At 34.4% G+C, this 15,078-nt stretch overlaps 1 protein-coding gene across 4 annotated transcripts; it reads right to left on the bottom strand.

Moving 5' to 3' along the window:
* Positions 1–1,829: 1,829 nt before the first annotated feature.
* Positions 1,830–14,257, bottom strand: LOC122047140 (protein TPX2-like). Of its 4 annotated transcripts, XM_042608222.1 has the most exons (17): positions 13,912–14,048; positions 13,238–13,452; positions 10,295–10,438; positions 7,374–7,530; positions 7,078–7,186; positions 5,566–5,616; positions 5,094–5,230; positions 4,938–5,019; positions 4,797–4,859; positions 4,604–4,663; positions 4,360–4,427; positions 3,280–3,337; positions 2,999–3,064; positions 2,848–2,910; positions 2,681–2,755; positions 2,436–2,549; positions 1,830–2,297 (listed from the first exon to the last, which is right to left on the bottom strand). In XM_042608222.1, the coding sequence occupies exons 3-16, from the start codon at positions 10,356–10,358 to the stop codon at positions 2,511–2,513; spliced, it is 1,092 nt and encodes a 363-aa protein (XP_042464156.1). In that variant the 5' UTR covers positions 10,359–10,438; positions 13,238–13,452; positions 13,912–14,048; the 3' UTR covers positions 1,830–2,297; positions 2,436–2,510. The 4 variants fall into 4 exon arrangements, with proteins under 4 accessions (XP_042464156.1, XP_042464153.1, XP_042464155.1 ...); XM_042608219.1 differs by lacking the exon at positions 13,238–13,452 and having other exon boundaries at positions 13,912–14,257; XM_042608221.1 differs by lacking the exon at positions 13,238–13,452 and having other exon boundaries at positions 4,938–5,016; positions 13,912–14,257.
* Between the last annotated feature and the right edge of the window lie 821 nt (positions 14,258–15,078).

Below are 15,078 nucleotides of genomic sequence, written 5' to 3'. Positions count from 1 at the left end.
TCTACAGCTTTCAAACAGGATAACCTAACATAATTCATCAACTATGTGCTAAGGTGAGGAATTTAGCTGTACACTGAGAACTTAACTTCTTAAGTTTTACATCTAATTCGACCTTTTAACTTCTCCATCTAATTCGGCCTTTTGAGGTCTTTATACGGCTTGTATTCTTGAGCTTTATGTTCAGCGATGATCCCGGGTCAATAATGTTCATGATCCCGATAATGGTCCCTCTACGATCGATCGTAATCCTCGTCTAGTAACAATGAAGCAGTTGGCATCAATATCTAACAATTATATTGGAATCGGTAATAGAAAACTGCAGTGATAAAATGACCCCTCCATTTAAGAGATTGTGATTACAATCCCTCCATGTCATAACTTCTTATTTTCAGCACTATATTATAGTGACTTAAGCAAGGAACGTGACTGTCGACTGTCGAGGTCGCTCTCCAGGCATGGAAATCCAAGAACTTGAAGAGAGTAAATACAAGTTTGAATGAGCACCAACTGAATTAATTCTGTGCGTAATTTCAAGATGGGACTGTGCCCGAGTTAGCAGTAGGCAAGCTGGTCCACGGGGCTATCAAATCTTGATGCGCATGTTTTAACGATAGTTGTTGCTCTTGCGTGTCAGCATATTGAATGGTCAAGGGGGTTGCGTTGCATTCGTGGTTTAGGGTTACATTCGTGGTTATTCTCGGCTGCTCTAGTTGATTCGATACTCGACACTCGGCAAAGAATGTCTAACAGATATGTGTAATGATCGGTGTTTAGAAACACCGAGCTTTCGTCTTTGATTGTCCGGTTGCTAAATGTCAATGAGGTTGATTGGTGTGTTTCCTTTTCGATCTTCGGTAGTGGTGGTAAGACTATTCTTTAGGCAGTAATTATTAATCGAATGGACGTCGGATAGAGCATCCATTGTAAATATGGGGGATGTTGAATCCCTCCTCTCCCTTTCGAAAGGCAAGTACGACGATGGAGGGCAGTACTGGTGCTCAAAGTTGGGTGAGATCATATTTGAGGTAGAGTTCGAGTTACGTGCAGTGGCAAAGTGACCAAGTGACGGAATGTCTGAGGTAGACTGGCCATGTTCTGTGTTTTTCAACTGACACGCGATAAAGTTTGCGGTAGGCTTCACGGGAAAAAACAGTGCTACACATATCTGTTGAAAAAAATAAAAATGGAAATGGAAATACGATTTGTGATTATTAATTTCATATCGATTGAGTGACATTACAATTGTAGTGTATAAGGAGATGTGAATCTAGTATCCAGATTACACATATCAAAGGGTTCTTTGACGATCGACCTACTCCACTATACCGACTATTTGAAATTATCAGCTCAAATTATTTTGACAGAGAAATACTGTTCAGCAATATTTATATTTATAATAACAGAAAATAATAATAATAATAATAATAATAATAATAATAATAATAATAATAATATTATTATTATTATTATTATTATTATTATTATTATTATTATTATTATTATTATTATCCTCCTCCTATAATTATGTGTGCTATATCAATAATATTCTTGGTCTAATGATCTTTAAATTTCAAAGAGTGTGAGAATTATCTAAGAACTCATCAAATTATGTAACAATTAACAGCTCCACCATCAGATTAAATTATAGCTTAAGATAAACACATTAAATTAATATTGTTTGAGCAGTGTAAAAAACTTATACAAGTCAAGCGGTAGCGGGAGCAAATCTGTCGGATAATTTGAGTGGGCAGGTCAAGCCAAGGGCAATCTAGTTAAGAGGGCTTGCAAATTTAGGTAGGTCGATTAAACAAATTGAGACAAGGGGCAAGGAAATCAAATCTAGCAAGCTCATTATTCTAGATTCTGATCCATTTAACTGTAATAAATATTCTGTGAGGATACATTCGATTGGCAACCCCCATCTACATTTATTCGATCCATCTGTACATCGATTCATATGGACCCACTAACAAAGAAAAATGCTCATTTTATATCTTCATGGAATGGTCACGAAGAGAGTTTATATCTGGTGGAAGGAGAGCTAAAACACAGAAAGATCAAAGATGTTTCCTTGAAATCAAGTTAAGTATGGGCAGTGTTTAATGTAAAGTCATGAGTGAACAAAAAGCTGACTCAGACTGCGAAACCAAAACTGTGGCAGCACAGCAATGCGAGGGATTTGCAGGGTCAACTACTCAACTTAAGTCAACTTCTGAGATTAAAAAAAGAAAGGTCAACTACAACCTGTACAAATGGATGTGATGTCCTTTTGGCTATGGACATGGATGTCAAAACTCCTGTTACAAAGAACAATTAGAAATATTAGCATTGCCTCAGTGTGACATGGACATGAGAGGCAAACAATAATGATGGATAAGAACTTCCAATATATAAAATGGTAAAAGTATTTGCAATAAAAGCATTTAAACAATTACCAATAATATTGTTCGCCGGATTCAATGAGATATAAAACTTGCTTCGGACGAGCTCCAAATTTTCTGTCCAATTTTTTAATGCTGTCCAATTTGGATCAAGTTTTCTTTCGAGTCCTTGCCAAAAACAGTACAGGAACTAGTGAATAACTCAATAAAAATAAGTTGAAGAGAATTTAGAAATATTAATATGCAAAGTTGGAAGGAAATATATTGAGATCGGGGAGATGAGTTAAAATGATCGAAACCTTGATAGTTGAACCATTTGATACGTGAACTTTGTGGTGTATATTAGATTGTTGAGCTTCGGCAGTTAAAGATAACTAGAAATAACGTGACAGACTCAGCATATTAAGCATGTAAAAGTAAATGAAGGTGTCTTTATAAGATCAATCAGGGATGCAAAATATACTACCTCATTGAATAACTCTGCTAGAGGCAATTGTTGGAACCTTTTAGTTGTTGAAAAATTGAATTCCTACAGAAAAAAAATGGAAGAGAAAATTCAAATAGAAATAAGACAAATATCTCTTTTTATAAGGATTTTAGAAACACATTATTAAAACCTTCGGTTTAGTTGATTCTCGTTTAGCACATCGGTATACCCCAATATCTCCTTTGCTCATAAGAATCTGCTTAAAAGAATTCACTTGGATATATGAAAAACACTATATAAACAAAAGAGAAATCTTGCAAACCTATTATTTAGAGTACAACAATACAATGTGCAATTTGCTGTTGGAGTATAAGTAATTAGTTGCCGGTTAAGGATACAGAGGTCAGATTAAACTTCTATGCAAACTTGCATTTTCTAATTTAGAAAAGCTAAAACAGAGACAATTTATACCTTTGGATTTAAGGTTTGAGCTTTGAATCTTATTGGCATGTATTTACCTTCAGCATTCCTTTCAACATCAATAATGTAAGTAAATAAACAAAAAGAATTATTGAAATAGAAAGCGACGAAATTTGACAAGCAGTACAATTAGTAAATTTCATTTAGGTGCTGAAGTTGACAATGGTTATCCGAGAATTTCATTGACCTCAAACTCAACTGCAACAAAACTTCACTATATTCATTTATAAGAAAACCCCATATTGCACCCTTTCACATTTAAAAAAAAATGGTTCATGTTTAATCAAAGAAAAAAATTGCAGTAGAAGAACATACATTTTGTTAATTTATTATTTGTTTTCAATTTAGTTTAGTTATTGCAGGATCAGAAAATGAAATTACCCTGTCGAATAGGTACACAAGATTGATATAAATAAGAATAGAAATAAATAACACTATACAAATGCTGCCACCATATTTAATATAATACACAAGTTATATCTCTATTCATTTGGGGAAAAATATATTACTATAGTGAGCACAATTGGACCAAGCAGTAATATATATGAAAAATAGTGACCATATATTTATTTTAACTAGCCCGTTCATAATATTAACTATTGTTACAACTTGAGCTCTGGCATAGGGGAATATGTTCTCCTTTTAGCTTGTTCTCTTTCTGACATTGAAACGGACCACAAAAAGGACAGATTGTGTCTTTGTCAAAACCTTGAGCCAAATGTGTCAACTATGCATGTTAAGTCACCCTATCAACACACGTTATTAAGTAATATTAAACCCCTGCTAAATTTGTCAACCTAAACAAGATACTGCACAAATCAGCAGTAGCTATGTTTAGCTAATTATGTGAGATTGATCAAAATGATAATTAGCATATCAATCTCAAGACACAAGAAGTGGGCTCGCATAAGCATGAAGCTAACTGCAAGAGATGTATCATAAGTTTCTGTGTAATTCAATAATTCTACAAAGTACAAACTTAGTATTGCAATCAAACTATTCCCAAGCAATAATTTTCTTATACCAATACATTGGAGAAAAACTATCATACAACAAAGGAAGAATACTCACTCTTCTGGTTGTGTCCTTACAGAATTAGCACCACCTCCTGTAACAGTCGGATTATGACTATCTGTATTCTGCATATTTGAACAAAACATTTTTCCTTGAGAAAAGCATAATATCATATAATATTAAAAAACTTGTTTACCATATATTCAGTACTTTGGTAGTTGAAACTGATTGGCATTTTCTTATGTAAATGAAGTCCATGATTTGCTATAAAAACAGAAGATAATAACTTTATAGCACCTACCATTGAAGATGCAGATGTGCTGTGTGCTAGAGCCCTGTCATTAGTCCTAAAACTGAATTCCTGTAAAAAAAAATAAAAAAGAGGCCAAAATATCAGACTTAGATTTGTAAATCTACATGTAACAAATTGGAATAGCGTATATAGTTTATGAATCTTCAGGCGCTAGGAGAAAATGGAAATTCCTCGCACATACTTTAAATTTTGGCAAACTGGGAGTAGTCTTTCGAGGTAGTGGCAGAGATGGAACTTCAAGAATCTGCAAATTGCAACCAGCTAATACAAGGGCAATCTCAACTGTTTCTTACCTTTCTTTTAGCAATACTAGGGCACTTACTTTTCTGTTTAAAGGGAGTGCTTTGAATTTAGGAATAGATGTTGCTATCCCTTCTGTACAGCACTTAGAATCATCCGACCTTCTAAAAATGAGTAAAATATTTATAAAAAAAATATGAAGTAACAAATGAAAAGTTACACAATCCAACAGCATTACTTTTGTTGTTGAGTTCTTAAACTGAGTGCCCTTCTTGTAGTTCTCAGTTCAGGTTCCCTTGGTATTGTAAGCTTCAATCTAGGAAGCTGATTGCCTGTATCAGTAAGCCTGTTTTTTCTAGTCTCCAGAAAATGCTGCTGACAAAGTAAAGAACAACAACGATTAAGCATTTTAGAAGACTGTCCTTTTCCCTGAAAAAAATAGCAGACTGTACTCTAGTGTCAAACAAGCAAAAAGGGTAGTAGAATGAGGGAAAGGTAGTTGTATATCAGAGTTACATCTGTTGTCCAGTTAGTCTTCAAAAAATTTGCAACCTGTTCTGCTAATGCAAAATTGTTCTATAGAAAATTAAACAGAAACTTAATATGAATTTACAAATAATGAAATAAAGATATGCAGACAAATTTAACTCAAAAAGTGTCTCAAGAAGACACTAACATGTCTTTGGAGTCTTTTAAGTTAAAGAATTTACCTTTTCTGGGACCTTGTGGAACAAGTTAACTTGTTGCTTCACACCAGTTACCTGCACATAGTAGAAAAAACTTCACTCAAAAGTTAATTGTTAAATGTTACTCTCTAAAATCTACTTCCACACAAGCAGTGCAGCAAGACAAAGTTGGTCTCCCTAGGGAAGCATACTGCAGCTGTTGACATATTTCTGAACAAATGCTACAACAACATATAACAAGAACATGATAGATAGACTCAGTAGCCACGTCAAACATAACTGGGATCCTGTTTGGTTGGACCATTTTCCATCAATTTCAACTTTAAGGAATGTGAAAGTAAAAATAACATAGAAGAAGGATTTGTCACATGGATGCACAAAGTTGGTAACAGCCAAGGTAGACCCAACACATAATTGACAAAAGTCTTATGACATATTTCAAATGATAATGAGGGTGAAATCAATCATGACACATATAAGACATGTCATAGCAAAGTCATCTTTCATTCCATGCACCACATAATAACATGATTGTGTCGAATATAGTACAAAGTTATTAAACCCGACATTATTGATATATAATCTATTTTTTTAACACTTGCACTTTCAACATTTTTAAACACATCACCAATCTCCTTCATTGAATAATTTTATTTGTTTTTCTCATTTTTTCTGATTTATCTTATCGATTATGAACACTATTCTCCTTCATTTGATGCATTAATTCTACATTGTAAACAATTAATTCTACGTTGTTATTACTTTTTGCACGAGTTCATGCAAACAAATAATTATTCAAGTGCCAAACAAGAATTTCACCTGACACTCAAAGTTGGTGTGCACTAACTAGTTCACAAGATAACAAGGGATTGGAGCAACCACATGAGCCCTTTTCTTCTTATCTAGAGGACTTATCTTTTAAATATATTTTCTAGAAGATGTTTCAAACATTTTGAGTAGGGGTGGAAAATTTGGTCAGGTCATGTCAACCATGTCATAAATAGGTTGTGTCATTTGAGTCAACAAAAAACTATAAGAAAAATATTAAAATAACTATATTTTTTAAAAAATAATTATACAAGGTGTAAGACTAACTAAGTCTAAAAATTTAATTATATGACATAAAAGTTATTGATATTTTTAAAAGAGGTTGTCTTATGTCACTTACATATTTTGTAAATATTAATCATGTTTCAAGCTGAGTTAGGTCGTGTTATTGAGTCATAACTACATTAAAATTTTGATTTATTTGAACCTACCTCCCGTCACCCATTTAACTACAGTTTATTATATGTTAAGGCACATTGTTTTTAAAGAACATACACTTCTACTTGGATATAGAAAGTCAGAAACAAATAAAGACTAATGTCATAAACACTTCCATGCCATTTATTTATGCACAAGGAAAAACAGCCAAGTACTATTAAGCCGAGAAAGTACAACTATTTGATGAGTTTTCATTATTATTTCATATCGCTAAATTAATTGAAAGTATACTAATGGAGAATTGATTGTAACATGAAGTTTATTTTGCACCTTGTAGCAATGACCTTTCTCCAATCTCTGTCGTTTAGGCGCTTGATGAGTATAATCATTCACGTCTATGAAGAATTTTTCCTTTTTACATTCTAATTGATATCGGAATCTGAAAAAGAAATAAATGTGAGATAATAATCTTCCATCAACAACTGTCCTGACAACAGCAAGGGAAAAAATAAGACTATTAGTTTATAGTGTTCTGGTTCAGGAATCTCAGTCTCATTTTTTTGGTTGCTCTTTGGTGGGAAAAAAAAGGAAACAAATTAACACATGGACTTCAATAGAGTGCATACCGGCTCATTGACTTCAATTCACGAGGCTGATTTTGTTTGGCCAACTGACTTGCAGTAGGCTTCATCAAAGTTGATATTTTTGACAAAGGGTTCTTAAGGGCAGATTTATGATCAATCTCTGATATACCTTGCACCACATAACTGTCATATGCACATCCTATGCAGGAAACAATTAAACACTTCATAAGTATAATGAGATCTGACAAATTAAAAAAACAAGAAAAAAGAATGAATGAGTGAAATAGAAGCCCAAGCAAATTTATCACTAAGAACTCCAACCTGTATAGAAATTGATTTTTTTCATTATTTTGAAACATAACCGCTATAAACACTGACCATCTATTTTATTTGTAAAATGGTTAAAGGCTACAAGGCCTGGCAACAAATTCCAAATTTTGCCCATCTCAGTAGGAGGCACATTCATTAAAGGGTACCATGATCATAACAAATAATACCATTGGATTCCAAAAAAACTTGATTTTACAAGCTGACCCAACCATCCCTACTGGCATTCACTTTTTCATGAACAAAGAGGAAACCCATTTGAATCACAATTTTTTTTCTTCAGGCAATAAATTGCATTAACAAGAAAAAGACAAACATAGCACATTAGTAGCTATGAAAATGGTTCAAGTACATCACAAAAGCTTTGACACTAGTAACATTTGATCAAACAAATTTTCATAATAAAATGATGGGAGAGGGCAATGAATAGGCAACAGTTTTCAATTTCTTACAATCAACATATCTCAAATGCAATTGTTAAATTCAAGTGTGCGTGTGCGATCAAGATATCAAAGCATCACTCACATCCCACGACCTACCTCAGTCCTCCTATACGAGCTCCTATCATTGCTACAAGCCCCTCTAATGAGCAACTATAATTTAGTACAATGCAGATGCTTCTAGATGCCCTCTACAATAACCATACTCCCAAAACTTCAACCACACCTAATAGATAATGATCTTACCCCAAGTGAGAAATTGAGAATAGCATCACACAAGAAACCTTCAAGATTAAAGTGAAATCATTTACTTCCAAAGACTCTTGATATTCCCTTTGACACTTAAGAATAATGAAGGGATCAATAGAGATGTTTGCATGTGACTCTATTGTCAAAAGCTTCACAAAAGAAAACCTTTAAAGATAGCCTTAATGGCTCAATCCAGACACTTGTATCGATCAACTTTAGATTTATATCAACCCCTCATCATTAGAATTTGTATCAACTTGGTTAATACACTTTCACCTTAGTCGACACAAGTGGTCACAAAATGTTTTTTTAGTGACCAACTTCACAACTTGATCGACACAACTTAGTTCAATCGACTAGACCAAACAAGGGTTCCAAGAAAATCAATTTGGTTCCATTAGCCGACCCCACCTAATGGGAAAAGGCTTGGTTGTTGTTGTTGTTGTATACTTTTACTGTTTCAACTTTCAATAACACATAATGATGTCATCTAATTGATGGTCAACATTATACCTCAAAACAACTTAGCAAACATCCTCTAGCGCTCAAGATGAAAATCTCTAAATAAAAAACACTATTTAGAAACAAAATCATATCAATATAGTCAATCTATGCCAAAATAAAATCAAGAATATAATATCGATCAATACAATACATTAATTTTTGGGATCTTCTACAAACTTGATGATCAACACGAGTTAGAAGTTCCTCAAGTCTCCACACTTAATACATGAAGTCCATTTTCCAAGATTGGTCACTTTAAACTCATATTCGCAAGATATCCTACATTCTTCATGCAAGTGATCATATGCACACATACCTTAAGTCAAATTGCCAAGTTATTAAAATACCACGATTAAATATAACAAGGGAGGAACCATTGTCCCACACAAATAAACATATGGCCACAAGCCTAGTTCAAACAATCTGTTGAAATAAAAGTAAGCCTATAAAACATTAAAAACTATTATATGTCAATGGAGATCTAAAGTTGCAAAATTAGGATATTTTAATCATTACTTATAGTTTGCAATGCATTGAAGATGATAAAGTGTCAAGAAATATATGCTATCAAGGACCCTAGGTTCAAACATGTCATTTCTAAATATTAAAACCCATAATAAACTAATAATATTGATCACTGGAAATATATATATGTGTGTGTGTGTGTATTATATATATTTCTTAAAGAAATAAAAATGAAGAAAAGGGACACTAAGTCTTGTTTGGTTCATGAAAATTGTTTATATTCACTTGTGTAGTTTCTCAAAAAGAACCATTAAAAATTAGAAAGGAAAAAAATGATATTTATTGCATTATTTACCTCAATAAATTTAAATGTGTTAGAAAATCAATGTAAAATATTTATATAATATTTTTGACAAAACAAACAAGGCCTAAAGAAGCTCATGCAGAATAACAATAGTTACCTATTATTACTAGTCACATACTTAACTTTTCATCTAGTTACCGCCCCTACCTCTCCCACTTTATTCCAGTTCAGTGTTAAACATCATAAACTTCAATAAAAGAACGCTGACATCTCCATTAGTCACATGTAAAAGCTTTTAAAACAGAGGCATTGAATGCCTAGATCAAAATCCATTGATGCTTATACTCAAGTTTCATTAACATAGAAATTAAAGTGTACCCATTTAGTCATCATTAGACCAATTATTATGCTATTTTTCTACTACACTATCTTCCTACATACCATTATATATAGTTTAGTTTCTCAGTAAAATTCAGTACTATTCAGTTGTGAATTCAAATACATAGATTACAGTTAGTCCAGAAACAGAAATCAATAGTTATATAGCATATGCCCTCTGTTGTAAATCAAAATTCCTGTTTAGAGAAATTAAGTAGCAAAATTTGCAGAATAATATGATCAAGAAATAGCCATTAGAAAGAAACATTAGTTGTAAGTATCTACAAAGCATGTACCTCTATCAATGTCAGAAACCATGGAGACCTCAGCAACAAAAGTATCTGTGTGAAGGATTTTCATTTCCAGATCTTCAAGATTAGAAGTGGTACTAATCTTTTCTACTTGGGTATCTTTCTCAAAAATTAACTTTGCTATTAGAGCTGAAGAGAAAATATAGAAGTTACATATTCATATGTCTTAAGTACCAACCAATAGATATAAAGAAAACATAACATGCTGAATGGATAGCATAAAAAATAAAATAAAATCCTTTCACCCATTTAAGTGTGATCAAGAGGAAATCACAAAGACCAATTTGTTCAATATCATCACTTGCTTTTAGTCTTCATCTGATATAGTTTTCTTCTTCATTACACATGCAATAAGACTTAGGGGGCGCTTAGTTCTTTCCTAGGAATGGGAATGGGAATGATAGTATTGTAGAATGGGAATGGGTATGAACATGGATATCACTCTTAAAAACAAAGTTTGGTTAGTTGAATATTTTTTGTCGGAATGAACCAAAATTTCCTTTTTTTACCCCTAGAGGAAAATAAGAGAAAAAATTAGATGTGAATGAAAGTTGAATATGAGATAAAAATATGAGAGAGAGAGAGAAAGATAAAGAATGTGTGATGAAAGAGAATGAGGAGAGAGAAAGTGTTATGGGATAGAATGAAGAGAGAGAGTTTCATGAGAGAAAATGAGGAGAGAGTGTGTGATGGAGAGATAAAGTCTGATGAGAGAGAATAAGGAGAGAGAAAGTGTGATGAGAGAGTGAAGAGAGGGAAAGTGTGGTAAGAGAAAATGAGGAGAGAGTGTGTGATCGGAGAGATTGAGGAGAGAGAAAGTATGATAAGAGAGAAAGTGTGATGAGAGAAAATGAGGAGAGAGTGTGTGATGGGAGAGATTGAGGAGAGAGAAAGTATGATAAGAGAGAAAGTGTGATGAGAGAAAATGAGGAGAGAGTGTGTGATGGGAGAGATTGAGGAGAGAGAAAGTATGATGAGGGAGAAAGCATGGTGAGAGATGATGAGGAGAGAGAAAGTGTGATGGGAGAGAATGAAGAGATAGAGAGTGTGTGTGTGATGGGAGAGAATGTGTGATGAGAGAAAAGGATAGAGAAAGTATGATGATGAGAGAGAATAAAAGAGAGAAAGTATGATGAAAGAGAAAATGCGATGAGATATTCAGGAGAAAGTAAGTATGATGAGAGAGAATAGAAGAGAGAAAGTATAATGACAGAGAAAATGCGATGAGATATTCAGGAGAAAGTAAGTATGATGAGAGAGAATAAAAGAGAGAAAATGCGATGAGATATTCAGGTAGGGGTGTCAATTCGGGTGGGTCGGGTCGGGTTGGGTCGGGTTGAGTTTTTTTTTTTTTTTTAACCCAACCCGAACCCGAGTTCAACCCAAAACACCTCAACCCGAACCCGAACCCGACCAACCCGATCAACCCGAACCCGACCCATATAACCCTAAAATCCTATTCAAAACGACTTTTTGGGTTATTTTCCCTATAATTCTTCACTTTTATCTCAATACTCCATCATTATCATACAAACATGATATTAATATACATAAAAACATCTAAATTTTTAAAATAAAATTTGATTTAACCCCAAAAAAATCCACAAAATCCTATATTTAAGTCAACCTGGGACAACCCGGGTCAACCCGAACCCGACCCGACCCGACCCGACCCAAAAATTTTTTACTCTCCAACCCGAACCCGAAAATGCCCAACCCGAACCTGATTTTTTTCGGGTCGACTCGGGTTGGGTCGTCGGGTCGGGTTCATTTTTGACACCCCTATATTTAAGAGAAAGTAAGTATGATGAGAGAGAACAATGAGAGAGAAAGTGATATGAAAGAAAAATTGAACAAATATATTAAGGATATTTTTTGTCCAAAATAATTTAGATAATATCCAAGTTTTTGGATATGGTGAAACCCAAGAGAGGAGGTAGGTTTCATCAATACCCAAGTTTTGGGATTTCATTTCAAAATCTTAATTCTCATTCCTATCGGCCAAACACAAGGTTTGGAAATGAATCTAATTCCCTATTCCCATACCCATGTACCAAACGCCACCTTAAAGGAAATACAAGAAACCATGTTTTGTTCCTTCACTTAAGGGTAAAACATGATGCCTGGGTTTCGGAACAACTTTCTTTTTTTTAAAGTCAGACATCAAATTAGACATAGAGAAGCTTAAATATTGTAATTAGTTGTTCTCAGTGTTGCAGATTTCGGCCTAAGCGGCCGCCTAGGTGCTAGGCGGCCCCTAGCCGAACCGAAAACCATCTATTCGGTCAAAGTAGGCGGTATTGTTTATGTGCGGTCCTAGGCGCTGAATTGGCGGCCTATTTGGTCTAGGTGGCCGATCTATTCGATCGAGGTGATTTTTTTTATTTTAAATAAAAATATTTGGTCTGTTCGGTCGGTCTGTCCATTTAATATTTACTTACTTGATATTCATTTTGGTATTCATTGTTTTCTATTACTTGTCATTGTGCCAATTTGATGTTCATTTTTATATGTCTATTTAAAAGTACTAGAGCACCTAGGCACTAGATGCCAGTCGAGCGCCTAGCCACTAGATGTCAGTCGAGCGCCCGACTAGAGCCTAGTGCTTTCTGCAACATTGGTTGTTCTAAGAAAAAATGAAGGTGAATACCAAAAAGTAGGCTTTTATAGCGGTAGAGCCAACAGGCTATCAAGCTAGTTTAAATCTTCAATTTGTTCTTGTCCAATAAGTCATATATATGTCTGCTATTTCTAAAGACAAGAATCCATGATGGTCTATGTTAGATAGGAATTACAAAAAAAACAAAAACAAAACTTTCCATACAACAAATAGAAAATATATTTGCTAAATTACTGTAATCAAAGTCAATAATGTTTAATCTATATAATCCTGAAACTGGATCAATCCAAATAGAGTTCATCATTTACCTGCTTTAGATGGATACCAGAGAAAGCGGCTTGATCTCAACAAAACAAGTAAACAATTATTGTAGATAACTAATAAATACCAAAAATTTACAATTATACTGACCAAGTAACATGAGAGTCTTGACTTCCATTTAACAATAATAAGCTCTGGTAACCTTAAAATGATGGGAAGTGGGTGGGTGGGGAGGAGGACAAGAACGGAACAACTCGAAGACCTTAAAAAAAATCCACAATCAAACACAAAGTATTGGGCTTATGAATTACATTTGAAGAAAAATTTATTTGATGAAGAACAGCATACAAATGAGATTATACAATTTAGTGTTACAGACAGGTGAACATGTTAAAGTTCCAAGAACCGATTTCGTGATTCAAATGTGTCGCTGGCCTATCTGAAAGTTGACCCACTTTTATTCCTTTTTTAACTCAGTTATCTGACGCAAGATATTTCAACTTGAAACTTGTAAGCAGCATCCCTCATCGTGAAACAAAACACACTGACTATTCCAAGAATTTACACCAGGAAAGAACATATTAGTAACGCTCACATCAATGGTTACCCAAACGAGACGACATAATCGAGAAGCATCACACCAGATCTAGCCAAGGTATTAAAATAAACGAGGTCTGATAAAAACTACTAGGGTTTCGCGCATCCGAGGAAAGGCACGTACGAGAGGGAGGGTAGCTCCCGGCGGTTTCAAACCAGAGCTCCACCACCCGAGCCTCCGCCGGCGTCTCCACCCTGCTGAGATCGAAGAACTTCGGTGCGTCGAACTCATAATCGAGATCAACCTCGAAGCGGGTGAAAACCTCCAGCTCCGGGACGACCTCCTCCATCTCATCGTCCATCGCTCCCCGCGGGATAAGGACACAGGCAGAGGGAGAAAGAAAGCGCGTCGCCTTCGAAGGTCAACACCGGCAAGTGCAGGGACCTCCGTCCGACGAGGGGGAAACTCGGGGAATCCGGCGCAGAGTTGGGAAACGCCGGGGAAGATTCCAAAGTCATTAATGTGGAGGCGTATCAAATTTGAAAGCGGGGTTGGGAAGGGGACAAAGAGGAAATCCATATGTGAAAAGACCAATTTGCCCCTACTTTCCTTGCGAACGATCGCAGTTTCACGTACGTATCCAGGTCTTTGTAGGGAGCATTTAGTCATTTCACAAGATCGTTTAAATTTCAAAATCAAAATTAAAGACAGCTCCAGTTTATAAATACATAAAAATTCCCTGTTTAATTACATTTGTTCTCTACTGTCGCCATGTAATCAACAGCACATTACGAAAAATATATATATAATCTTTATTTAGTAACATAATTTTACATTATTGTTATTATAAATATTTTTCTGTATAATTAATTAATCATGTCGTGAAATAGAAAGATGAAATCTTGCAATTTTAAATGTATTTCTTTCCCTTTATATTTCTATTTTCTATTTTTATATTCCAAAATTTTAATTTCCTTTGTATTTCATTCTTTCCCTTACTTCCTTTAATATAAATTACAATTAATAGCTTTAATTTAATTCTGTATACATTGTTTTTTAAGGGCCAAGCGCCGTGAAGCCTGGGCGAGTACATTAAGATGAATTTATACCTTAATTATATTTTTATGCTATGAATATGACTGTCTACACGGATCGACTGGAATACATATAGAGGATAAGAATGGTACATTATATGGTTGATATATAGCATTAGACATAGAAGCCTTTCTAAGATGGTCCTTCACTGTTTGTAAGGAAAATAAATCATGGGAGATCCGTTTAACAACAGCAACGTATACAAAATATTCTATATCTGTTAGGAATCTATCTCAAATTTATTGACAACGATAC

This window comes from Zingiber officinale, chromosome 2B (genome assembly GCF_018446385.1).
Source record: "Zingiber officinale cultivar Zhangliang chromosome 2B, Zo_v1.1, whole genome shotgun sequence".
Classification (NCBI taxonomy): domain Eukaryota; kingdom Viridiplantae; phylum Streptophyta; class Magnoliopsida; order Zingiberales; family Zingiberaceae; genus Zingiber; species Zingiber officinale.
This window is presented reverse-complemented; position numbering and strand designations above follow the sequence as displayed.

Coding starts and splice junctions, on each gene's coding strand:
- LOC122047140 (XM_042608219.1), bottom strand. CDS start 14,089: ATGGACGATGAGATGGAGGAGGTCGTCCCGGAGCTGGAGGTTTTCACC. Junction 4,428..4,603: donor GCACATCTGCATCTTCAATG/GTAGGTGCTATA, acceptor TCAAATATGCAG/AATACAGATAGTCATAATCC. Junction 2,550..2,680: donor CAAATGGTTCAACTATCAAG/GTTTCGATCATT, acceptor GTTTTTGGCAAG/GACTCGAAAGAAAACTTGAT.